General features: G+C 33.6%; 1 protein-coding gene across 1 annotated transcript in view; it reads right to left on the bottom strand.

Moving 5' to 3' along the window:
- Positions 1–1,245: 1,245 nt before the first annotated feature.
- The window catches only part of Tfap2d (transcription factor AP-2 delta), a 56,979-nt gene continuing 30,388 nt past the window's right edge, over positions 1,246–27,836 (bottom strand). The window contains exons 5-7 of the mRNA XM_015487842.2: positions 26,121–26,262; positions 20,299–20,412; positions 1,246–3,408 (exon numbers count right to left, since the gene is read on the bottom strand). Coding sequence (XP_015343328.1) covers positions 3,189–3,408; positions 20,299–20,412; positions 26,121–26,262 — 476 coding nt within the window. The 3' untranslated portion in view covers positions 1,246–3,188. The remainder of the gene's footprint in view (positions 3,409–20,298; positions 20,413–26,120; positions 26,263–27,836) is intronic.

Genomic DNA, 27,836 nt, shown 5'->3' with positions numbered 1-27,836 from the left:
ATAGTAACTCTAATGAAATAAACAGCATGATAATGAGACTTAAATTGATTATTGAAACAGTCTGAAGACAAACATTTCTCTGTATATAAATTTGATTTACTCCTTCATTAAACTTAAATTTTATGCCGTCATTATTTATTTTGTGTGAATATAAGAGGTCTGTACAATTTTTTTCTGTGCAAGTATTGGTTAATCTCAAAAAGCTTCTTCATTCTTTAATTACTTATTATAACACTGGAAATCAGACAGACTTTTGTTAGCTACTTTTTGAACTGTACTTTATGATAACGATTTTACCTTTATTCTTACTGAAATTCTTATACCTGACTAGCTTTCTTTATTGTTTTATATTAATTATATCTACTTGCAACTAATATGCTATCGTGGAAATATTTCCTTACTCAAATAAATATAAGTAGCCATAAGTTACCATGAAGGAAGCAAGTTAGATTGAGTACTGAAAGACAACAGCAAAACTAGAAGGTCCTTTGGCCCACTTTGGACAAAGAACAAACACACGTTTATTTATTCATTTATTTAAAAAGTGTTGAGTACCTATTATATACAAGGCAAAAGTTGATGTTAACAATGTCTATTAGAATATGATAATAAATGATGATTCTAAACAGGACCAGTCCATCAATTCACTTAGGTTCTAATGGCTGGTTAAGTTAAATGATGGGTGCTGTCCATTTAAGGCTCTTAGAACACCCAAAAATCCTGGTAAGTAATATGCACTGTAGTTATAGTTATGCTTTTGTTTCCAAGGCTAATAAATAACAACACCCCATTAAGGTGTTTAGAACCCAAACTAGTCACAACTAAGGGTGAAGAAATAAGCTGGTAATATAAGCCAGATCTAATTTTTGATTATTGGTGAACATTGGACATGGTATATAAACTACATTAAACACCGAGCAGATATGCATATCAAAATGCCATATTAAATACATATGTATTGTTAATCATAAATGGAATAAATAAAGTTAACGTGGAAATTTCATTAAGAAAACGGTTACCCACATTATTTGTATATGACTTCCCTATTAAATTGAAATACTTACCATTTTTGTTTTATGTGTATATTTTACAACATGGGAAATTTTATGTAAGGTGGAATCAGTTATTTTGTGATGAAATTTGGAACTGCAGCAGAATCTCAGCTTTATTATATTTCAAAAAAATTTTGAAGCCACGAATAATGGTAAAATTAAAAAATGGAACAACATATGAAATCACAATTAATTATTTTTACAATTTTTTATTTAAGGTCTCCCACTGTGAAACTATAAAGTCCTTTTTTATGGAATTCCTTAGTAGTGTTTTCTCTATAATTGAATTTAATCTGGAACATTTAAGGTTTCATTGGTCATAATTACTTTTTTCTTTACTCCATTTCTTTATTTATTTATACATTTATTTTATTGTTTTTTGAGATAGGGTCTCACTAAGTTGCTGAGGATGGCCTTACACTCGTGATCCTGCTGCCTCAGCCTCTCTATTAGCTGGGATTACAGAAATACACTATCATGCCTAGCTTATAGTTCTTCTTTTCTGTACAGATTCAAAGCTCAAAAGATTTTAAGAATTATTAGTCAGTAAAAATAATTTATGTGATTTCTATATGAAATAAATGAGCTTTTCCTCTCAATTAAATATAATACTAATATTCCCCATGGAGTTAAAATATGGTAGATTTTTAAAAGTAATTGAAATATGTTAATGAGAGGATAATATTTTCATGCTAAACTAAGTTTGGGAATTCACACATTATTAAAATGATTTTTTAATATAGAGGATGACCTATGTATTCACTTGTCTACATAGAATTTTGAAAATTGTTAACAATATAAGGTATAGTACCATGTGGTGCCAAATCAGGTTTCTCAACATATCCAGGATTATGTGGACCAAACTTTCATTCAATTAGTCCCTGGCCTCTGTTGCAATTGGGAACCTCTTGTTTTCAGTGTCTTAAGAAAAGTATAACAGAGCTGTAAGAACAAGCTATGAAAAATAAATAAATAAATAAAATGAATCATCCTAACAGCAAAATCTTCTCTGATCAATCTGTTTCGTTTTCTTTATTGAACACAGACCCTAATGTTTTGTGCCTCTAAAGGTTTAGAACACAACTATTGGCAGGTAGAGGAAGCACAAAAGAAGTGGTTCTCATCTTAACCCTAAAATCAATGGCCACTAGTGTTTTAAAAGGGCCTCCACTAGTTCCCTGGTCTCTTCTATGATCTCTGAGGGGAAGGACATCCCAGAAAGATCACTGTTCCTGTTCCCATACATTTTCAGACAAAACACCACTGCTTTCCATGAAGAAGAGCCCAAGAGTGGTGAAGCTGCCCTCTCCTGTGTCCATCTACCTTCCCCTAAAGGCAGTCTGTTTTGCTTTAACTGTTAAGTGGGTAACATGAGGAGAATGGAGAGAAAATTCATTTCTTATCCTTACAGTGGTATAACTTCTGAATGTCTTCTTAGCTATCAGGGGGATAAATGGATCTGGGAGGCCATCATAGAAGGAACAGAGTTTTCTGGAATTTTTAAATACCACCAAGGCATTGGTAGTTGGGTAGGCTAGGTGTGACCAAATTTTTAGAATTGCTGTCAGTTCATAGGACAAAAATTCATGACTGCCCTTTTTAGTTCCCCAAACATTTATTAATGAATTAATTTCCAGATTGGTCTATTTAGTGGAAAGAGGCATTGTTCTGTTAACAGGGAGTTGAGGAAAGACTGGAGCTGTAAGCACTGGTGGTGGATTCCAGTTTGGTCATGCTTTCTGATCCCTAACTACAAAGCTGGATAAGAAAGTGCATTGGTTAAATGTGAAAAAGCATGTGCTGCCTCTCCAAAGTCCAGAAGTGCTTCAAAACTGTGATGTATATAATTCAGAACAATAAACTACGTGCACAAAAGGAGTTTATCATAACATAAAATTAAAAAGTGACAATTTCATCACACGGTTACACTGCTGTTTTCCTTTTTTTTTTTTCATTTTTTGGATTTGTCCTTTTTTTTTGTTTTGTTTCATTTTTCATTTCCACTTTTGTTTTATATGGAGGGTTGGGGGGAGGGTAGAGATTTTGTCCACTGAAGATTAGTCACCCTCAATGATATATATATTAGAAAAAATATCAGCAGCAAGACTCTCTGGAAATAGATTCTGTTTGATGTAGCTAGTCTGTCTTTTCTGTTTTGCCCTCTTTCACAGCAGCCTCTGAAGTTTTCCGCAGGGGGGCTTTCTCAGAGTTGGCATGTCCTTGGCCAGAATCCGCTGCTCCACCGTTTTTGTGAGAAGTGTGTTTTTCCAAGTAGTTCAGCATTTCACTGAGGACTGTCTGGAAAGTGCTTAGAGCTGCACATATTGCTGGAGTCCCAAAGCCATGAGTGATCAAACTGGAAATGAGAAGTGGTAAGAAAAGGTAGGTGGATAACTTGTGGTATGATTTGGACCAGAACACCCACCCCCACTTCATCCAGAACATTCAACTGAACATTCATTTATTATTCTCCCAAGTGTTGTTGAACATTGTGGAGGATATAAGACAATTCAAGTACTGCCGTTGACCAAGTTTAGGACCTATTTGAAAAGACTTATCATTTACAAACTTGTTATACACTAATTATTAGCAAGTCTGAATATTAAACACATGATTTGATTTTCTATTTCATTAGGAAGTAGATAAAAAGTGTAGCTTCCTACCTGCGGAAATTACCTTGCTTTCACAAACATATAGTTGTATGGCATAAATCACCCATCAAGAAATCATAATTGGTTGAGTGTCCCTGATAACAATCCATTCTTATTACTTCATTCTTTTTTTTTCCTCTATATTAATGAATATTATTTTTCTGGGAATGTGGCCACCTAGCTACAGATGACATTGCTGAGTTTCTCTTTTGGCATTTGGACATGGAACTAATCTATCCATAATAGAATATAAAGGAAGTGATATGCAGTTCTCACTTGATTAAAAAGACAATCAAGTGCCTTCTATTTCTTCACAAAGATTCTATGCATTATACAGATGAAGAAATCATGTTGGTAACAGAGACAGAACAAAGCGGAAGGAACCTATTCACCTCCAGACTCCTAAATGAGAGAATAATTAAAATTCCATCTCATGTAAGCTCCTCTCTGTTTGGGTCTTGTAAGCAAACTAATTAACTAATAATCATAACTAGTATGCAAGTGTGGAGAGAGTTGTGGTAACCTCAGCATAAATAGCCATTCCAGCTATAACGATGTTTCTTGTTGAATAAATACTTGCTGTAGATTCTCTTTTCTGTGACTAGAAACTATACACATTTTTTTTTTCATTTGTGTCAGTTGTTCTGAAGTAACACTCTTGGTTTGCTTCCCATAACTTTTAATAATACACAAAACCATACTTGTCTCATCTTATATTGTACTACATGTAACATTGTGTGTATATATACAGATAAAATATACTTAATAAATGAAACTATTAACTGTTTATACTTCTTAGGTTGTTATTTTGACAAATGACTATGACACTAGCAGTTTTAAAATTAAATGCTATCGATTCTTCATAATATGCTAAAATATTTGTTACTTCTCTTAAGATACATAATTTTTAACAGCATATAATGAGATTTTATTTATTTATTTATTTATTTATTTATTTATTCTGTGGTGCTGGGGATCAAACCCAGATCCTTACACATGCTTGGCAAGCACAATACTGAGATTTTTAAATGATACTTAAAGCAACGTAAACGAGAGTTTTGGAATCTAAGGCAGCCTACAAAATACCTCACAGGAAGCAATAGTAGGATCTACCATATGAGATTGTTGTGTATATTAATTCACACAGAGAGCTCAGGTGATGCTATACCTACACTAAATGCTTAATTAAATACAGATATTCTTCATTGTGACATTTACAGGGTTAAGGGTAAAATTTTCTGCATGTCCTTCATGGTCCCATCATCTTTTCTTTGGATATTTTACAAAGTTTGTCTTATGCCTCAATCATAATTAACATACATTAAAAAGCACAACACAATTCAGTCTTCCACCATGTAGAAAACAAGAATATTCATGGTTCGGGCAATTATTTGCACCAATGTTGTAGTATGAGACACCATGGTTTGAATATATGCATATCTTTGCTGCATTGTCTTACATTGTTGAAAGGGAAAACTGATTTCAGCCCCATTTCTATAATGAGACAACTAGAGGGGAATTGATATGATTTGGGATCTCTCAGGGATCCTGGAAAACAAATGAATTCTTTGGAGTAGCAGAAGAAGTGGTTATGGTGGCACCTACTGAATGTGCTGAGTAACACCTTCCCTTAATGTGTAGCTTCTTGGCCATGGACACAAACTGTTCTTTTCTCAAGTTTTATTCATATTTAGGGTTCCTTGGAGCATTACATGAATTTTATTATCCATCATAATGGCATATTCTCTTGGTTGTGACTGACCTCTTTATCAGCATTTGAGTCTACAGTATTTAGTTTCACTCGGATAATTACTAAAGTTTGTAGCCACTATTTGAATTATGAACAAAAATACTCCAGACTTAAATTATTTATCTGTATCACCTCATATAAAACTAACTACAACACCAAGTAATAGGTATTATTGGGCTGGAGATGTGGCTCAGTGGTAGAGTACTTGTTTAGTATGCACAAGACTCTGAGTTCAACTTTCAGTACTAAAAAATAAAACAAAACAACAAAATGAAGTAGGTATTATTATTACATTTTACAGATGAAGAAATGAGGCCCAGAGGATGAAACTAAATAATGTGTCTTAGGAATTGACTTTGCATTTAGTTTCCTCTCAGGCTGAATTTACATTTATTCTTTTTCTTTGATAAATGACATTTCTATTAGCAATTTAAGCTTAAGTTCTCTGACAATTTTGTTCTGTGGGCTGACTTATAAGACCAGAATATGGTGATTCTCCTTACTTTCTTGTATAAGAGCAGGATTTTAGAGCCTCAAGTACAAACTGCTTTAATTGTCATTCTGTGAAAAGAGTTGTTGTTATAATGAAGGATATCAATTCTCAGCTGACATACTTTCTTGATTCCAAAATCTGTAATTGATCATTATCAGACTGCACTGTGGTCTTTTATCTGGATTGAGAACTGGTTTTACAAAATCCTCACACACTTATGCTGACCTGAGGTACTTCATCATTTCAGGGACATTATTTAACCTTGTAAGATGACAGTGGCATGACTAGAGCAAATACAAGGTCCTTTCTAACTCTAAGCTTCAATTTAACTGTGTTACTACTTACAGTTCTTACTTCAAAACCAAGACATGGACAGAAGGTGAAGGAAATTGAAAAAACACTTAATTTCACAGAGAAGTTTAAAATTGTGCAATACTCAACACAGGAAAGTATTTTTAAACATGAAAAGTGTTATGTAAGTATCCTTTACTACCTTAATTTAACATTACTTGTACATCAAAAAGCATGTATGGCATGATACTAACTATAAGACACAGTCTCTTTTCTAGCAGGTTTCAGTGAAATTTATGGATCCAATTAATTAAGTGATCTACTATTGTTTCAGAATATCTAACAAAAAAGTCTGCTATCACAAGATAATTAAAAAGGATTACTGATAACTTCACTATTGTTAGTTCCAATCATTTCAGGAAAAATATGTACATCTCATTCACAGTGACATGCTAAATAAGAGAAGAGATTAATATAGAATATACAAAAAAAAAAAACAAAAGCAAAGTAGATATGGAAGGGTTGATTTTTAGTACTAGACAGAGAACAAACTAAGGTTATCTGTGATGATTTTTTTGCATATGACACAGGGAACAAAAGCAAAAATAAGCAAGTGGAACTACATCAAACTAAAAAGCTAGACATAGCAAAGGAAAGAACAGGATGAGAAGGCAACTCACAAAAAGAGAAAACATATGAGCAAACCGCATATTTTTAATGTGGGATTAGTATCAAAAATATATAAGGAAATCATACACACTTCAATAGCAAAAAGCAAATAATCTGATTAGAAAATGGGCAAAGGATACGAATAGATGTTTTCTCAAAGATGACATTAAAATGACAAATAGGTACATGAAAATATTTTCAATACCACTAATCATCAGGGATATGCAAACTCAAGTCATAATGAGATATCACCTCACACACATTAGGGTGGCTATTTTAAAAAAGACAAGAGATAAAAAGTGCTAGTGAGGCTGTAGAGAAATGGTACCACAGTACACTGTTGGCGAGAACATACATTGGTACAGCCATTAAGAAAACAACATGGAAGTTCATCACTTACATGTTTAATCTAAAAAGTTGAACCACAGAAGATTAGAGTGGTTGACAGGGCTAGGTGGGGGAAATGAAGAGATATTGGTCATATATAAGTGAGATCATATGATATGTGTCACTGTGTGCTTGGCTTATTTCAAATTTTCCACCCTCAGTTCCTGGCACTCAATGCTCTAGTTTTTGTCCCTATAGTTTTACTCTCCTGTTGAATGTCATATAAACTGAATCATAAAGTTTGTAGAGCTTTGGGACTGATTTCTCTCATTTAGCAAATTATTTTGAGATTCATCCATGCTGTATTTATCAAAAGATTATTTCTTGTATTGCTGGTAAATATTCCACTGGTGGATCTCTCACAATTTGTTTATGCAATGGGTAATTTAAAACATGAAGCATTAGCATTTAAAAAATAGAAGTGATCACTGAAATGTTTCATGGATTCAATAGGAAGTGCAATAAAAGTAACTGTACTTCCATTCATAAAATGGTTATTAGAGCAATAAAATTTAGATTTAGACACTAAATCCATTTTAGTGTCAGATTTTAGCAATGCATCTGATAAATCTCCCAAAATACCATATGACAAATTGGTTAGAAAAGTAAGCTAGATAAGAGCATAATAAGGCAAACTCACAGCTGATTGTACAATGGTACCCAAAGTATGGATATGAGGGCAGTTGCCAGTCTTGAAGGATATCTCTAGTGGAGTGCTGTGAGGCTCTCATTAATCCCACTCTGCTTGACAAGTTAATTAACAATGAGATTGAAGGCATCATGGATTTTTAACTTAATGGTTGGCATTAAAATAGAGAAGAAAATTCCTGCATTGGATAATAGAACCAAAGTTCTAAAATACCTTAATGTGGTAGACAGCTTAATTGGTGGGCAAAATCAATTATATGAAATTTAGGGGAGATTAAGGAAAACATGTCCACTTGGGTAAAAAGCAAATTAGTGTTGCAGTATACCAAGGGAGAGATCTGATTCAAGAGCAGTTTACAGGGGGGAAAGGCTTTAAAACCAGTAATTTTAAACTAAAATATAAAGGGTCAAAATTAGTGGGTTGGATCACAGCTAGGCAGGCTTCAAAAATTTGTATACCAAGGACTATAGTCCCAATCATGTTTTTTTCTATTTCTCTCTTTAACTAGATTCCAGCTCATTGGTTTCATTTTCCTATTGCTAATAATTTCACACTGAGGAGCAGAAAGCCTCTGAGAACTGGCTGTGAGCAATACAATCACCTGCTGAGAAAATCCTAACCACTCAGGTTTATGGCACCTGACGAGGGAAAATATAACTTGCATTTAACACTCATCTGCTAATTTTATTCACGATTTACAAAACTCCTATTTTGCTAGACCTCCCAATTAACATTCTCTAGACTATCTTTCTGCAACATTAACCATCTCTTCAAATTGCCTCAGTTCAGGAAGGTGGTGACTGTGCTAGATTCAGAAGTGAAGTTCCATGTTTTTACATCCCCTTAAGTGTTAAGTTTCCCCCCAAAGTGTTAATATTTCAGCCTCTGGAAGGACTCTACCAGGTGGAGCTATATTTTCCAGAGTGTTTGTATGTTTATGTATCTGTGGACCTGCACTATTTTTGCTTTTTCCAAAGTGGCATTCAGGACTAGGGATGGAGTTCAGTAGCAGACCATTCACATAGCACACACAAGCCCCTGGGTTCAATCCCCAGCACAACACAAACAAACAAACAAATAAATACATAAATAAAATGGCATCCTCTTCTTGACTAATGGGTTTGACCTGAATAAGTTCTAATATAACTTTTTACTCTTCAAAGGGAAATACATTGCAACAGTTGAAACTGTAATTGCTAACCAGTGATTATTAACAGAAAAGAAATGGAGACTCAGAAACAGAAGGAAAGGTAGAATAGAGGATAGAAGAGATTGCTATTTGAGAGAATACATTATCGTTTTGCTACTAAAATGTAAAGTGGTGGTTACAATCTAACTTAGTGTCTCTAAAGTACTTGACATTAATGATGAGGCCCTTTCTGGAAACTTCCATAGGTTAAAAACTTTACATACTTTTAAAATATCTTCTGATCCTTGTAGTCAAGGCCTTACATTGTTTATATTTTAACTCTCCCAAACTTTAGTGCTTAAGCTGAATGTTAAAATAAAAAAAAAAATCAAGGATTCTGAATGGACATCTATCACAGGGACAAGAACTAATTTACATTTCATCATCTTTGTTGTATACTAGAGAATGTTTCCAAGCTGTTTCCATATTGCTTTAATTGTCCTTCAGAAATACTGTACCTTAAATTGATTTGTCTAAACTAACTTAAATGAAACCACTGAAACATTTTTTTTTTTTTCTAAAACATAGCTTAAAACAAGATTCTATAGAAACTTCTATGAATTCTTCCTGTCTTGGCAAGAGTTGGGCCTGGTATCCAGCACCTTTCTACCTATCAAACATGGATTTACTATGTATTTAAAAGAAAATGAAGTTTCTTTAGTTATTTTCTATGAAGATTGGGCTGCTCTGTCAATTGTGGGTGGATTTTTCTAGCTTTATAGGGCCACAAAATCCTGGAAGTAATTGAAACTAATCTTATACAAACCAAAGTCAAAAAAGTCAAGAGAAAATAACCTACCATCATCATTTAGGTAAATAGAATAAAAGCTAATTTTATTTTATAAAATTTCAACTGTTTTCAGTGCATTCCAAGCAAGTGCTCTACCATTGATTTAAACTCCCAAGCCCAAATTTCAATTTTCTACCTAGAAAATGTTTGACAAATCCACTTCTTTTTCCTTCATTTCTTCTATGTAAAGTCTGAAATACAGTGTGGGCTATTATTCCTGTCATTTTGTTATAATGTATTACATCATCCAAATGGGTAGTCATAAATCTTCTAATTTCTAGAATTACATACAGATACTACTTACAGTGTCCTCAGTTCTGCTTTTTTTTTTTTTTCTTTTTTTGCTTTTAGGAAGCATGCAACCAGCAAGATTTAGAGAGAGGACAAGCCTCCCTTTTCCCAGTCTCCTGGATTACTCAACTACTAAAGGCTTAGCTCCAGATATAGATTGAGGCTCATGTGTACTCACATTATTAAGCTAGGTAGCTGCCAGAGAAATGTCTTCTTCTAGTCAAAACAACAGTCAGAAGGGAGGGCCCAGGAGGAACAGACCTGGAGGACACCAGCAAAGGTTTGGGGGGCTTCTCTGCCAAATTTTACTTTTCTTAAGAACATTAAGGATACAGTACTTCATCTCTTTGAAGCAGCACAACCCATAAATATCAATAATGGAGAGAGACCTGGAGAAAGTACTGGGGCTCAGAACTTGATGGTATTCATTCTTTGTCACCTAACTCACTCAGAAAACAGAAGAAAAGGGAAAATAGCTGACAATTCTTATTTTCTAGGTGTATTATCTTATGTCCATTATCTCATCTTATGGCCCCAACTTCTTTTTAAATGGAATTTAATTAAAGTGCATAATTAAGTTATCTAGTTCCCTGGTAGATGGTGGTGGGGAATCACTGGAATCTACTCATTAGTAAAGCCTGTTCCATGACTTCTTCAGCTGGTGGTTCTTCATGCTAGACAGATTTAAGAAATCACCCAGTGAGCTTGTTTCAATGTGCAGGTCACATCCTAGAAATCCTGATTTAATGGTTTTGGAAGGGGATCAGTATTTTTTTAAACTGTTCCTATTCAGTTTAAATGCAGCCAGGGAGTTAGACATGTTACCCTAACATCAAAAAAATAAAGCCTAGGACTGGGGCTGTGTGGCTCAGTGGTAGAGTGCTCACCTAGTATGCACCAGGCACTGGGTTCAATCCTCAGCACCACATAAATTTAAGATATAGTGTCCGCCTAGAACTTAAAAAAAATAAATAAATAAAGCCTAACTATTATGTCTGTGTGGACTTCAGCATTTCCACAGGACATAAAAAGGGTTTCTGTGATCAAATTTTGGAAACATGGAATTCCATTCCATGCATCCCTTCCATTGAAAAAGGTTTTTGTAGGCTAGTGTATAATACTTCAAAACGGCTATAATAGTCAGGTTTTCGTGAACGAAAGCATTGACTATGAAATCCTTTCAAGAGACACCTCACTGGACTAATATTCTACAAAGCTCACTTTGTGTTTATGACTCCCTTGGATCCTGGATTGGGAGATATATGTTCATTCTCCATTCTTCCTGCTCATCTCAGTCACTTACTCTGAGGTCCCATAGGAAATGGGTCCTTATGATTCCATTTTACTTCATTCCAAGTCAGCAAAATAGACAAAGGATGGAATAATTGTATACATGAGAGGTCAAAGCCAATCACATCTAAGTCAAATTTTGAAGGTGATGATATTTCTTGACATGAGTATATACATTTTACACATGGGAATGGAGTTTTTGGGCTAAATCAACCATCTCCTTGTACTTTTCCTTAACAAACATGTCATATTTTCTTTTTAGAATAGGGGAGTGGAAATGGTAAACACAAGACTCTTGTTTTTTAAAATTAATGCTATTGAACTGTTGGCATTTAATAATGAACATATTAATAAAATATAAAGAGAAGAAATGAGGTTTCACAGAAACAGTAACAGGAGTGGTTTAAAATGGAACAACAGGTAGAGAATGGTTTCAAATGTCATCAGTTTAGAAGAGACTTAGAGATCATCAGTTGAACTGCATCAAATCATGGAAGAACATGCAGAGGCCACACAGGGGAAGTGCTCGTTCTAAATCCACAGAGCTAGCTGGTAATGAAGAGGAGACTAATTAGACCACTGATTGTCCATCCTGAATGCTTTCCTCTATTTTGTGCCATCTCAATAAAGATAAAAAATATTTAAACATATCAAATTCTTCCCTATATACATACCTCAGTCAATTATTTACATGTTATAAATATGATAATGTTTGCAGGGTTGTTTTTTTTTTTTTTTTGTTAGAAACAGTTGCCTCTAAATTCTGTTGTTTGAATTACTAGTCTTCTATGTACTGACCTGAAAAATCCATAAAAACCTTATCAAATGACCCATAATGGATGCTTTAATGTATGTACCTCCTGACAAAGATTCTATTCTTCACCCTGTATTAGGCAGACTCCTGAATCTTCTCCTAGTTCCAGTTATGTTACTTCTTTGTAAGATAAAGTTTTAGCAATAATTCTGCTAAATCAATTTAGTAAGAGCCCTCCACCCTTGATATCTGGCCACCCTTGATATCTGATCTGGTTTCTCATTTTCCACCATCTCCCATTGATGTCTAATCACCCTGGCCTGTCTTCATCAACAATCCTGTTAGATAGTCTTAGCCAGTTTGCCCTCCCCCTGATGTTTCCTCCTAGTAATTTTCTATCCACTGACCCCCACACTGCTCCTTGGCTATAAACTCCTAGTTGCCCATGTCATCTCTTAAGCTGAGCCAAATATCTCCCTCAGACTTCAAAACCCATCGCAGTGTCCTCTACCTACTGTAAAGTTCCTGAACAAAGTTGGCCTTTATGTGCTTTAACAATTAAGTATTCTTCAGTACTTTTCCATAGACATTCCCACAGCATTTGTTTTGGTGCCATGCAACTTATGAAGAACAATAATCTAGGCAACTAATTTAATCGTTTAATTTACTGCTAAATATTAAGGGAATGTGAGTAATTTAATGTAGATTACTTAAAGATCATCATGGTCTGAAAAGGAAAAAAAAACCTGTTGTTCAATTTTTAATCTAAATTTTTGCTATGAAAGTTTTACTAAAAGGGATGCTGTTTTTTTTTTCAAATTATTAACACAAATACAGACTATTTTTTATGTTGTTTAAATTGTGAATAAAACCTGGCTACTTATAGACATGCTTTTCTTCTGGAACTTAAGTTAAAGGTTTAAAGTTTAATTCCAATTCCACAGAGGAGCTTGTTTGGGAAACACAGGAACTTCTTATTGTTGCAATTCAGGCCCACTATTTCTCATATTTTCACGTTAAATGATATTTGAGTCCCCCGGAACAAGCAAAAGACCCTGAAGAAGGCTTACTAATTTTATTTCCTTTATGATAAACCAAGTTGTATACTTTATTTTATGTTTCTATCTTTTCAGATTAGAGATTTATTTAAAATTTCTTAATTCTTCTTCTGACACTAAAGAATGCTTTCACTATATTAATAAAATCTGCTGCTGATATGTAAATCAATGGATGTGTAACTGATGTGATTCTGCAATCTGTATACGGGGTAAAAATGGGAGTTCATAACCCACTTGAATCAAAGTGCGAAATATGATTTATCAAGAACTATATAATGTTTTGAACAACCAACAATAAAAAATTTTAAAAAAAAATTTGCTGCTGGATTATCTTCCCAGACCCTGGCCTGTCCCAAGAAAGTAAAATAATTAATAAAAATATCAGCAACAGTAAACTGTACACACTTTAAGTCCCTGGGAGAAGACTTAGTGATGCTCACATGTTAGTGGAGACAAACACCCTCTTCAGTATATTACCAAGGACATGGCTTCCAAAAATACTCGTTGAGTCAACTACAATGCCTGTCATACGTGGAATGCTAAAGGAAACTAGGCTAAAGAACCTAGGTGGGAAAACTCTGGGATGTTACAGCTACCTTTAGAAATTAGGAAGGAAACAGGATTAAGCTGACCCCTGAGGAGTGGTCTATCAGTCAGTATTGCTTCAATGGGAAGAGTACTTTCTACTGGAGTTGTTGAGGGCAGAAGGCCCGTCTATCATTGAAAATTTTCAAGTCTGGAATAGGTGACAACTTGACAGGGATGTGGAGGGAAGATCTAAATGTGGAAGGGGAGTAGGAAACATAAGGGGCCTTTCAACACTAAGAATCAAGGAAGCAAATGTAATCACCAGCAAACACTTAGCTGTATGGGCCTGCCTACATACTTCTTATTTCTGAAAAGTTACAGGAGTAATGAGAGATCCTATTTCTAAGAAGGTAAGATGTCAGTATCATTTTTGTCTCAAACATGAGAAGCACATTAATAATTTCACTTCCCAATCTGTGGCCCAATGAAAATACCATGATCCTGAGAATGAACCAGTTGAGAATATAACCAAGACCCAATTGTGATATTATAATAAACATTTATGAACATATATTGGTGGGACACATACTAGGTACTATGTACTATGCATAGAATGATGAAAATGTTTCCTATTTGTCCCAGGCACTCTGCTTAATCCTCTTCTCTTATGTATTATGTCTTTATATATTATTATTTTCCACTTTGGAAATTCCTAAAGAATGGAATAATCCTTCTGTCATCTTTTCACTATCTTCCACTAGCACAATAAAATACAAACATGAATAAATAAATTACAGTTTGAGTCTCCAAAGGTGAGTGCTAAGAAATCTTCCTTAGTTTTCTGATACTCTCTTCTCTCTGAATGAAGAATTAAAGGTAGTCTGACTTCTCCTTATTTACATTGTCAAATATGCTTTTGCTTGATTTCAGATTCAAGGAGATTGTGAGAACATAAGAGATAAAGAAGGGAAAAGTTCTTAGGATTTTTTTTTTTCAATCTTAAAGAGAATTTCTAACATTGCAGAAGTGAGGACTGTGGATTTCTATCCAGGAAGATTCTGTTCTGTCAGCGAAGCCTGGAGCCACCTTGGTCTATTTGCCAGTGCAAGGCCTGGGAACTGTGAGTCTATAGGGTATTCTGCAGGTTTCTTTCAAGCCTTGTCCCCCCTTCTGGTAGGTGTTGTGATATCTGCTGTGTTCTCTATAACAAATCATACTGTTGATCATGCTCAGAAAATTCCAAATAATTAACAAACCTGCCTCCTGTCAGTTTGATGGAAATAAGCAGATTTCTAGGCTATGAATCATAAGAACAGTCACTGCCATGCTCAGGGGTTTCCAGAGTACACTGCTATGTCATCTGCCACAAAAACTGGAAATAGTTATCTGTGCTTCACAAGGCCAGATCATTCCCTATCTTTATCTGGACATATTCAACCTTCCAAATGTAAGCCACATTTCTCAAGGTACCAAATTGACAATTCTATGAGGTATAATTTGAAGTGCTCTACAGTGGGAAGGAGAGTTTGATGAAACAAAACAGCAACACAAGTTGGTATTACTAATTAGAGAATACCCCATGCCTATCTATTCACATTTCCTCTTCACTTCTTTTCCAGCCAACATTCAGCAAAAACAATAGAAAATCAGACTCTGCCAATAGCCTGCTTTCAAAGTCACATGAACTATGCTTCCTTTCTAATTAATCTTTTTTTGTGAGCTTATGGTTCTATCAAATTACATCTACCACTGTCAACAGAAGACTCTAAAAGAGTCACACTCAGTGTAAAAACACTTTTAACCAGATTATTAGCAGAATCATAGATATAGAATCTTTTTAATACTTTAATGTATAAGATAGAGCTTTACAAAATCTTCATTGTCTCCTTAAAAATGAATTATAATTACATTTCTTAAAAAGAAAAAAATGCAAATAGTTTAGGAATACCTTAAGACCTTAGTTCGTAAGTCTGCTTAACTATAAGAAACAATTCAGTGTTGAAAATAACATTAGATGTTCAAGTTCAATCTTAGTCCTATTGTATCAGATCTTTAAATATATACTCTGGTCCTTCAGAATTTTAAAGAGTTCCAAGAAGTATTTTGCTGTGAGGACCAATTTTTAAAAACTACACTTTTGAAGTACAGAGTCTGTTTCAAGACCAGGCAATAAACTCACTTACTAACCTCTTGTTATTTATTGTTGTCCCTTTAAATGAATGCACAGAAAAAAAAATTGTATTACTTAAATTCAATTAAAACTGGGTCAGTTTTCATTTCAGATTTTAATTGGAAATGTCGACTATAAATCTTTTGTTTAAAAGGATATTATTTAAGACATGTAAAAGAATAAACTTGGATTCTTACTTTATCATATATAAAAATTTATTCAAAATAGATCAAAAACCTAACTGTAAGACTTAAAAACTATAAAACTCTTAGAAGAAAACATAGGGGAAATCTTTAAGACATTGCATTGGTTAAGAATTTCCTGGCTAAGGGCTGGGGTTGTGGCTCAGTGGCAGACCGCTTGCCTAGCAAGTGTGAGGCACTGGGTTTGATGATTCTCAGCACTAAATACAAATAAATACAATAAAGGTCCATCAACAACTATATATATTTCCTGGCTGTGACACCAAAAACACAGGCAATAAAAGAAAAAATATACAAATTAGATTGTAACAAAATTTGAAACTGCATCCAAAGACACAATTAGTATATTGAAAAGGCAATCTATGCAAGGGAAAAATGTTTTCAGATTATTTGTCTGATAAATGAAAAATATCCAGAATATGTAGAGAATGCCTACATTTCAACAACATAAAACCAAATACCCTATTTAAAAATAGGGAGAGAATTTGAATAGTTATTTCCCCAAGGATGATGTAAAAATTACTAGTAGGTTTATGAAAGGTATTCATAATTACTAATATTAGGGAAATGCAAATTGAAACCATAATGAAATACCATCTATTAAGATAGCTACTCTTTTTAAAAAGTACATGCAAGTGTTGGTGAAGACGTGGAGAAATGGGAACCCTTGCACACTGTTGGGAATGTAAAATGATGCAGCTGTTTCGAAAAAACAACATGGCAGTTCTTCAAAAAAGGAAAAAGAGAATTACCTGTGGTTTCTATCAATGAATGAAAGAATAAAGTAGATGTTGTGTGTGTGTGTGTGTGTGTGTGTGTGTGTGTGTAACAGAATATTAGGTAGCCTTACAAGGAATGAAATTTGGACACATGCTACAACATGGAGGAACCTTTAAAAAATTATGCTTCATTAAAGAAACTAGTGACAAAAAGACAAATATCATATGATTCTACTTGTATGAGATACTTTGAGTAATCAAATCTATAGAAATGGAAAGAATGGTAGTTCCCAGGGGTTGAGGAGAGAGGGAAATGGAAAGTGATTGTTCAATGAGTATAAAGTTTCAGTTTTGCAAGTGAAGATCTACTGGAGATTGTACAACAATGCAAATATGCTGAATTGTACACTTAGAAATGATTAAGATGGCAAATTTTATGTTAAGTGTATTTTTAAATTATAATTTAGGAGAAGATGTAGTTTAGGAAATTTGCTATGAGGTAAAAATTGGATAAGTGATTTCTAGAATCCTCCTACTTTCCATCATGATTTCAGATTTCATCTAAATAAATAATCTAGAGTGTAAAGAAAAAGAATCTAAAAATTCTGGTAAACATTTAAAAAGCATAATAAATGGGAAATTGTAACTTTCTGATATTCAAAGTGTTCACCATGTAAATATCAAAATTTATAACTACTACTGGAAAATTACAATTAATTATTCTTTGTATTAATTACTATATAATTTGTTGTAAGTGAATATACAATGTAGTATTAGAACATTTAAAATACAGTTTTATATTTCAAAGTGTGATTGGGAATCTCTAGCCATATATAATATTGAGAATTTTATATATCAAATATAGTTTCCCTCCCATTTTGACTATATATTTAGTTCTTTTCTGCAGAATACCAACTTGTTACCATATTTTGTTTGAGAAAGTAAAGAGCTTATAATGCCCTTGTAGGAAATGTGGGCTTCATATTTAGAAGTGAAAATTTTCTTTAAAGAGTTCTGTGGCATTAAGTTGGCAATTAACTTGTATCAACAAATTAGCAGGTTGTACCTGTGCTGAGCAAGCGAATTGTTTGCCTGTTTCACACAGTAGCTAAAGTCCAATTTACATGTTGAAGCTCTATTTTGTTTTGAGCCAGAAAAGGACAGCTCACTTCACAATGAAATCTTCAGCATCTATGAGTCCCAATCCTCTGCATTTCAACAGTAAATTCCTCTTCAAAGTAAACTGGGTAACTTAAAAGACTTTAAATTTTAAAGCCACTTCAGTCAAAATTACAAGTACTTTTAGTGTGGACACAAAAATATGGTAAATATTTTTGTAGCTATGCCAGTGGAGTTGATACCTTTTGAACTTGAATCAGTGGGGAAGGAAAATGATACATCATTTATTAAATGCTTAACTTACATTCTTTATCTCATTTTAGATCACTACCAGTATGTGATGAAGGGGTTATTACACCATTTTCAAGCTAGGGAAATAAAGGCTTCAGAGACTGCTAAGACACTCCAAACATAGTGCACAGGCCAAAAGGCCTGGATTTGAAAATGGTTCTCTTGACTTCAAAACCTTTTGTTTCCAATATTATTACATTTTTACATTTGCCTTTACTATCTCAAGTGAGCCACAGAAAAAGTTCTATGAAATATATCCTACCTTTGGTGCATTTTTTGAAGATGTATACCAAGTTGAGGCTGCAGGGATGTGTTTATTACATCTCTTGAGGAGACGTGTGACACATTGGAAAATAAATATTCTATTTAAACATCTCTGATTTTGCAAACTAAATTCCAACTTATTTAAACATCCATTACTTCATATAATGGAATGCCTTGCTCAATAGCTATAAAATTTTGTCAGACAGTGAAAGCATTTTTAAATTTTAATGTATGACAGTCTTTTCTTAGCATTGTTTTTTTCCTATAAAATGATAACTAAATAACAAAATATTTGATACTAAAGACATGTAGGCATTAGTATGCTAGTTTAAAAATTGTAGGGTGCCCGGCAAGGTGCTACACACTGGAATCCCAGCAACTTGGGAGGCTGAGGCAGAAGGATTATAAGTTCAAAGCCACCCTAGGCAACTTACTAAGACATTGTCTCAAAATAACAACAACAAACATTTTAAAAGGACTCAAAGGCCTCAGTGTTATGCAGCTGAGTTCAATCCCCAGTACTAAAAAAAAAAAAAATTCTGGAAGACATGCGAATAACTGCTATCTTCTTTCTGATACTGAAGTTAGGGTGTAAATTTACCAGAAAAAAAATTATTCTATGGATTTCTAAAATGTTTTGGAAAATGAGACTTAAAATGTGCTTTTAATAATGCATTTCAGGGGCTGGGGCTCAGTGGTAGAGCGCTTGCCATGCACGCAGGAGGCACTGGGTTCGAGCCTCAGCACCACATGGAAAGAAAGAAAGAAAGAAAGAAAGAGAGAGAGAGACAGAGAGAGAGAGAGAGAGAGAGAGAGAAAGGAGGGAGGGAGGGAGGGAGGGAAGGAAGGAATAAATTGTGTCCATCTACAACTAGAAAATATATAAAAAATAATACATTTCAGGTTTCTGTGTGGTCTAATGAAGGTAGAATTTATTAACATACTCCTGGGAAATCAGGCAAGGATATCCCATTTACTTCGGTCAGATCTTCTGTTCATTCAAGAATTTGCTTCACCAAGATAAGGAACTATTTAAAAGATTTCAGAATCCTGATCCCAAACTACTCAGTATTACTTAAAAGAATAGTGTTCACTCATAAAAATCACAATTTCTTGATACGAACATAAATATACTAAATTTTCTGATCTAAAATGCTTCATGCACTAGTTGTTTTTCAATTTTATCTTAACATACTGGAATTTTTAAAAATTCAGTTCCTGCTATGGTCTGAATGTTTGTGCCCTTTCCCCAGATTTGTATGTTGAAACTTGATCCCCAGTGCAATAGTCATGAGAGGTGGGGTCTTTAGGATGTGCTTAGGTCATGAGGGATGGGATTAGTACCTTTTTTAAAATAGCCCCAAGGGACCTAATATGTCCCTTTCATCACATGATGTTGAAGGTGCCACCTCTGAAGAGAGGGTGAGCTCTCACCAGATACTGAATCTGGGGGCACCCGACCTTGGACTTCCTAGCCTCCCAGAACTGTGAGCAGTAAATGTCTCACTTGTAAATTATCCAGGCCAAGATATTTTGTCACAGCAGCAAGAAGAGCCTAGAGTAGAGTCACCATTTTAATGTGTAAGTGATATCTCTAAATAGAAGTGTTAAAGGAATGCAAAGATCTGGGTTAGTAAAGATGATTTAACAACTTCAAAGGCAATTGAGCAAATGGGAAAACCCATCTTACCTGAAATGTGTTAAGTGTCTCTGGATGTCAAGGTCTAAAATTGGAGTAGGTCGAGAGGATCCCAGTGGTGATCGATCTTGGCTCAGGAGATCTTGAAATTCTTTACAAATTTGTCTAAAACAAAAGATAGAAAATTGAACTGAACTCTTAAAATGGGGCTTTAATTTCGTTCATATTTTACCAAGTGTTGTTCCATTTTTAAAAAAGGACAAGAAAAATTTCATATAGCAGTCTCTGTTGTTCCATCCACAGCATACAGCTGAGGTTATTAATAGTGACTTTGTAATGATCACAAAATATTTCTTTTTGCCTTCTTTTCTTTTCTTTTTAGACTGGGGATTTAATCCAGGGATTCTTCACCACTGAACTACATCCCTTTTCATTTTCTTTTTTCTGAGACAATCTTGCTAAGTTGTTTAGGGGCCTCCCTAAGTTGTTGAGGTTGGCTTCAATCTTGTCATCTTCCTGCCTCAGCTTCTCAAAACACTGTCATAAAAGATTTCAACCAAATAATAGTCCCTAGGTACTGACAAACCAATGTTAATTTTTAAAGTGAATATTGATAGATTAATATCAGGATGAAAGACAATTCATAAGAAAGGATCACATCTAATAATTGTCCGTTAAAATATTAAAATATGGTATTTTTTAGGACATCATATGTGTAAAAAAATTTAATTAAGGTTATGGCCTTCATTCAGAGCCATAATTCAAGTAGACTTTGGAAAATCCTTTTTCCCAGTATTGCATTATAATTCAGACTCTTCTGGATTAATTTTGTATTTTAATATTTGAAATAGATAATCCGTTAGCCAGAGTTTAGTCCACTACCTTCAAAAATATAGTAATACTATACTCTGTGTAAGCTGATTTTTTTTTTTCAAAATGTACCCTGTAGGACATTTTCCAGCTGCTTTTCTTGCTTTTAATAATTATGATTTCTGGTCACTAGTTTTACTTTAGCTAATAGTATTGCTGAGTATGTTGGATAATAGTAAAGTCCTTGTGACATATAATCCAAATGGCATAATTATAAAGAAGCAGAATATATAGAAGAAACAAGATTTTTTAAAACAATAAAACACCAAATTAATGCAGCAGCTAGAGAGTGAATTTAAGGACTGTCAGGAATTACTCAAAAACATCTATTATCAATGGTAACTCCACTCCATATTTGAGATGTTTCATAGTGATTTTTTTTCCTTTTTTGGTCAGTTTTTGCAGTGGTTCATTATAAAATATAATAATGTGGCCTTGACTTTAATTATCAAAAAGTACAGAAGGGTCAAATTGTCCCAGGTGAATATAGGCACAGCCACAATCCTGCTAATAAGCCTTTTTGTGCCATTAACAAAATAACTACTAAAAATGACCAACTACCTTGAAGTACAAACAATTTATGATGGAGTTTAATCAATGGAGACTTATTTATTATAGATATCTAAAAGTTATTGAATTCTGCCAAAGATCATTTGTGATCTTTTTCTGTGATCTTTTTCTTCTGCTGAAGTACCTAAGTATTTGACACTATTTTGTGGGGGCATTGTCATCTGCATTTTGTGTTATTTAAGAATTAGATACACTGTAATCTTTCTTTCAAGTAAATTTCTAAGTATAATTTTAATATAGCCTCATGCTATCATTTTTATGACTACGATATGAATTCTTGTATAATAGCCCATCATTATGATTTGTTCTCAGAAAGAAAGATTGGAGCTAAGACCAGTCTTTTAATTTTTCCTCAGATTGAAATAAATTTTTAAAACATTAAAGATCAAAACATTGCTTTAGCTTTTGTGGTATGGTACTTGAATAAATTAATTTATAGACTGTCAAATCAACTTTGGCAAGCTACACAGCAAACTATAATAACACTGATGAAGCAATAAGGAAAAGGAAAAGTGTGGAATTATTTAACGCATGCTGAATAATTCAATTGCACCACACATGAAGCTCTAACAGGCACAGTACTAGAATTCACAGCTTTTTGTGTGTGCTGAATGGGGGCAGATTCAACCCAGGGCCTTGTGCATGTGAGGCAAGCACTCTATCAACTGAGCTATATCTGTATATATATATATATGACATATATATCTGCAGCCCTAAAATTCACAACTTTTGATATTTAATTTTATTGCTTAAAGGATGGACTTAGGATGACTTCTAGACTTAAGTGCAGAAACAATCATACAAATTCCCCATAGTAAAAAAAAAAAAAAAATTCCCCAAGTCAATTATCACCATCATCTCATTATGACTGTTATAGAATTATTAATTTTATGACTAGCTTCATTCTCATTTACATTTTTTATTTATGCAGCTACAATAGGAAATATTCTTATGCCTCAGAACAAAATGTCATATTATGAATCATGTAACACAAGATGACTTTTGGTGAATCATACATTCTAAATTTGTCACTTACGTCATTGTCCTGAAGGAAGTAATGTTTTTGGCTGATTTCTGGATTTAAAATTCCATACTTCTCCTATTAAAAATTACTATTATGGTAACAATTTATAAATATTAACTTCTGCTTTGCTTAATATAGGTCAAATTTTAAACATATTTATTCCCTAAATTCAATGAAAAGGTTTACATGTGTTTTCTATTAACCAAATAAACAAATATTTCCCCTGGTACATTTCTATTTTTCTACCTATGTAATTGTTTAAATTGTACAAAAATATTTGGTTAATCAATAAAACTCTAGAATTAAAAAAATTAAAAAACTAATGGCACTTAATAGGCCCTTTATATTATTATATACTTTATATGATTGTATACTTAATTAAATAAAATAATTCTTTTATATTTTTCTTATTAAAACTGAATATTTTATTTTTATTCACTGAGGTAAGAAACATGTAAGCCAATCTGACAATGAAGATCAGTGATTAGATTTCTCATCCAGTGCATTTTGGATTTTATATATATTTTTGATGAAGTCTTTTTTGGGGGGGAGATTACACCCAGGGCTTCACACAAGTTAAACAGTGCTGTACACCAATCACTAGGTTTGTGGAAGTCTTATGAACAAAGGTGGGCTGACTAGAATTACATGAATATCTATGTAGGACACTTAATGCCAATTTTTACACTTAATTCATAAAAATACCCAATGCTTTGCCATTGACAGAAAATTAGAACTGCTGTAAACACATGTTGGGTCTGTTCATATGTTGCAAAAAAGGTCATTTTAGTCCCATAATACTTTATCTACTTATGTTGATAACTGGTTGTATTGTATTAGCAATGACTACATAGTTTTTGACTTTAATTTTTATTTGATTTTGACCAATAAGATGGGATACACATTAATAACAAAATGACAAAAATTATGAAGATCGTATCTTAATTTCTAGAAGATTAGGACCTATTTGTTCATCTGTAAATTAACTTAATTGGAATCATGATCTCAATTCTTGCTTGACATTTAATGATCTGCAAATGTCTAACTACGTAAAGAGGAACCAAAAGAATATAAATGCAAATGTCTAACTATGTACAGAGGAATAAAAGAAAATTACATTTTCTCCAAATGGTTTTTTAAATCAAAGTTAAAAATAATAACCTAAATAATATATACTGCTTACGTTCCAGGCTAAAGGAAAAATTCTTCTGCCTGGTGGAATCCATTATACTAAAACAGATGTCTCAGTATTATTTTGACAAATCTGAAAGTATTTATGTTTTCTGTGAAAACAAAATCTCATCAATTTGGATGTACCCAGAGATTCCAAAACACTTCAGCAGACTAAAGGGAACACCTGTGAAAATAGGAACTTGTGTTTTAGAATGTTGACGTGGTAGACATGAGTATTCACAGAACTGGGGGAAATTGTTCCTGGGGGAAGGAGGACATGAAGAAGAGTTTCTTTGGATTGGTGAGTCTTAGAATATGGTTGGTGAAACCACAACCAGGAAATTTCAAGATAGAAAACATCCAACACATTTTTTCCTTGGATAATTTGTTTTGGGGGATAACAGTATCACTCAATGTTATAGGTGTTTGTATAAAGGAACTCTGCTTGATGCTGCCAGCTAGAATGACATTATGCTTTGGTAACACCTGGAGTTACTACCTAACATTTAATACTATATAATTCTCTGGATCTGTAACAAATATTCACCTTTTTTTCCCCGAAATTCATTAATTATTCAAACTAAGCGACTACATGTATTTTCAATTCCTTCTGGAAAAAACGAAACATGACAGATGGAGATCTAGTGAAGCAAGAAACTATTTGAAAGAAGAAAAGAGTTCAAGAAAAGTAGAAGCAAAGAGCTCCAAGAAAATTAAACTATGCAAAAATACTAGATTTAGGTCTTCCCCCTAGCAGGATTTCATATGTTTGCATAGCACAATATTTATCCACAAATTTTAAGTCCAAATTTTATACCTTCCTTATACATTTTTTTCTCTATTTCTTGGTCTTCATGCTCTCTTTCTGCTATTCCTTTCTGCTTCATCTCACTTTGACTTTTCTCCTTTTGCGACTGTCTTTTATTTCCTTCTCTTTGAGACAAGATGCAACAATTATCTAGAACTCTTAGAAGAGCAATGCATAATATAAGCCTAAACACAAACAGTAGAAGTCACAAGCAGTGCACAATGTAAGGGACTCAAGCGTCTCTGGCAAGTCTATAAGATAGATGTCCCATATAACCTCTTAAATTCACAAAAAGACCTGTGTTATATTAGAAGCTGGTGAAAGAGGGAATATTTTGTTTTGGCTTCATACATTTTAGCTAGTGTAAAATTTAGTTAGCATGTTTTAAAGTTGTTTGATAATTATTTTGACATCAGATTCTAAGAAATAATGTTTTTAATCCTATCTACCTTATATTTTCTCTTAAAGAACTTGCCACACATAATGTATAAATGATGACAGAACCATGTGGAACTATCACTTGTACAATCTAAAGATAGATTAGGAAATACTCTATTAATGTCTTAAGTGTAGTTTATTAATGTCTTAAGTGTAGTTTATTAATGTCTTAAGTGTAGCAATAACTTATTTTAGTACAGAGAAGATAGCAAGAAATGCCTACAATCTTTGATTATGACTTCCATTGGTACTTATAGTTTTGTTGGTTTTTCACAAGTAAATAGCAGTTTTTCCCACAAATTATCAAAGAACTTTCAAGTTTGAGGGAATTTAGAAGTCATAGGAGCTTCCTTTTCCTATTGTATTGATACATTTGCCAGTATTATTTCCTTCATTGTTGTAATTTGCATTTTAGTTGGACTTTTCATAATTTTCAGAATTTTTCACATACATTATGACCACTGTTTAAATAATATCACCATGGGAAGCAAGACATTTCAGGGATAATATCCTTCATTGTTCATTAGAGAAAATGGGGTACTGATGTTGATCCTTGGTCTAAGAGATCTCCCCTTAACCCCTTATTGCATCTGTGTCATCTTTCATCATATTCCCCAAACATTTATCATGTTTTAAGATTTCTATCTTCAGTTATAAAGGCACAAGTACTTTAGACCCAATTATATAACAACCAAAAGCATTTTGCCTGGAATCTACGTTTTCTACACATATTTTCCTCAGAATTTCTGTGCATTCTAAAGAGGTTTTCTACAAACTTCCATCAGTTTCATTGATAACCCCATCTCTAACCAAGGGCAGTAGGTGACCTTGCCTTGGTCACAGACTAGTATGTGTTCTTGTTTAATATATTTAGCTGCTGGAGTGTGAGATCCTCTTGTTTTAGAGAGCTTTCTAGACTGTTTCCCTCATTTCAAAGAAAATGGAAAAACTGAGGATGAAGGTCCATAGAGGCTTCCTCAGGGTGCTTACTTGGTCGCTAGGATCATCTTTTTTCTTGCTGTCTGTTCCTTCTGTTCCATATGTTGTCTGGCAAGGTGTTCTCCCACTGCCTTGGCTGGAAACTCTGTTTCACATGTGTAGCCAAAATCCCGAGCCAAGTGCAAAGCCTCCCCTGTTGGCAGACGACATAAGTCAGTTTCTTACCAATATCCAACTTCCTAACAGTAATACTTTACATGTACCTCAAGTTCTACTCCTGGTGGAGGTCAGATGGATCATTTTTCCTATTCATTCTAAACAATCCAAGAGAAAAGACTTACGGGGGTCAGGGAAGAAGAATGAGGAGAAACTGAGGAACAGAGACAGAACTTACTAAACAGGGCTATGTGGAGAATTGAGAGGAAGAAACAAAACACAATCCAAGAGTTTGTATTCCTCTCATACTGTGGATTATCAGACCAGATTGGTATCCAAAATTCTCCACATTAATTTCCAGAAGAAAAAAAACTCCTTGTGCATATAATGCTATTTTTCACACATATTGAGCAAAGATTCCAAATAACGTTTCAAAGTAGTTGAAACACGTTGGAGAACAAAGGATATGAACTATATCGATTTTATAATATTACATTGCTAAAGATAGTATATTATGTGATTATAGAACTAGCATTACCAGGCCTCAATATACTATAGCACTATGTACAGTTCTTAGGTATAATAAAATCATAAATAACTTTTTTTGAACAAAATATGAAGCCCAAGTAAATTTTTAAGAGATAGGATAAAAATATTTTACCAGAAAAGTAAGATTGAGTCAATCTGGAGAACAATTAGTGTTTTTAAAGTTCACTCAACTCTAATCTTATCTAACAAAACTTATTTTAAAAAATAAAGCTTGAGCTGGGTTTGTAGCTCAGTTTTAGAACAGAAAAGGCTCTGGATTCACTCCTCATCCCACAAAAAATAGTAATAATAATTATCGAGCTTTCATTATATATACCCTAAGCACCAACTTTGGTCAAGGCACAACCCTAAGCAGGAATAATGGGAGGACAAAGTCACAGCAATAATAGTAGCAATAACAACAAAAACCCAGTCTGAATGGCATGTGATAATTTTTATTATACCTATAAAAACATTATCTGTACTTTATGCATATTTATTAATATTATAGTGATATTATATATAAGATATGACATATAAATACCAAATATATTTTAAAGTAATTTATGAGACATCAAATGAGAAACAGGTGGTGTTCATGGGGAGGTGGTTCAACAACCACATAGTTAATCAAATTTTTCCACAAGGAAATAAAAACTAATCAGACTTGACAAAAATCATGAAGCTTGTTTCGATGATTGGCTAAAGTAACACTCTAAAAAGTGATGAATTCAAATAGATATTATTCTTTACAACAAAAATTAACAATTGTGGGGCTGGGGATGTGGCTCAAGCGGTAGCGCGCTTGCCTGGCATGCGAGCGGCCCGGGTTCGATCCTCAGCACCACTTACAAAAACAAAGATGTTGTGTCCGCCGATAACTAAAAAATATTAAAATTCTATCTCTAAAAAAAAAAAAAAAACAATTGTAAAAAATTGGGATATATGGTAGGATGGTACAGTGCAGAGAAAATATAATGCTGAGAGTAAATTTCCCTTAAAATTATTCAAGTTTTCTTGAATTATTCTTAGCTTTTTTACAAACTAAAAATCTTTTTTTTTTTTTTTTTTTTTTTTTTTTTT

This window comes from Marmota marmota, unplaced genomic scaffold (assembly GCF_001458135.2).
Source record: "Marmota marmota marmota unplaced genomic scaffold, marMar, whole genome shotgun sequence".
NCBI lineage: Eukaryota > Metazoa > Chordata > Mammalia > Rodentia > Sciuridae > Marmota > Marmota marmota.
The sequence above is the reverse complement of the archived record's forward strand: the minus strand, read 5'-3'. Positions and strand labels throughout refer to the sequence as shown.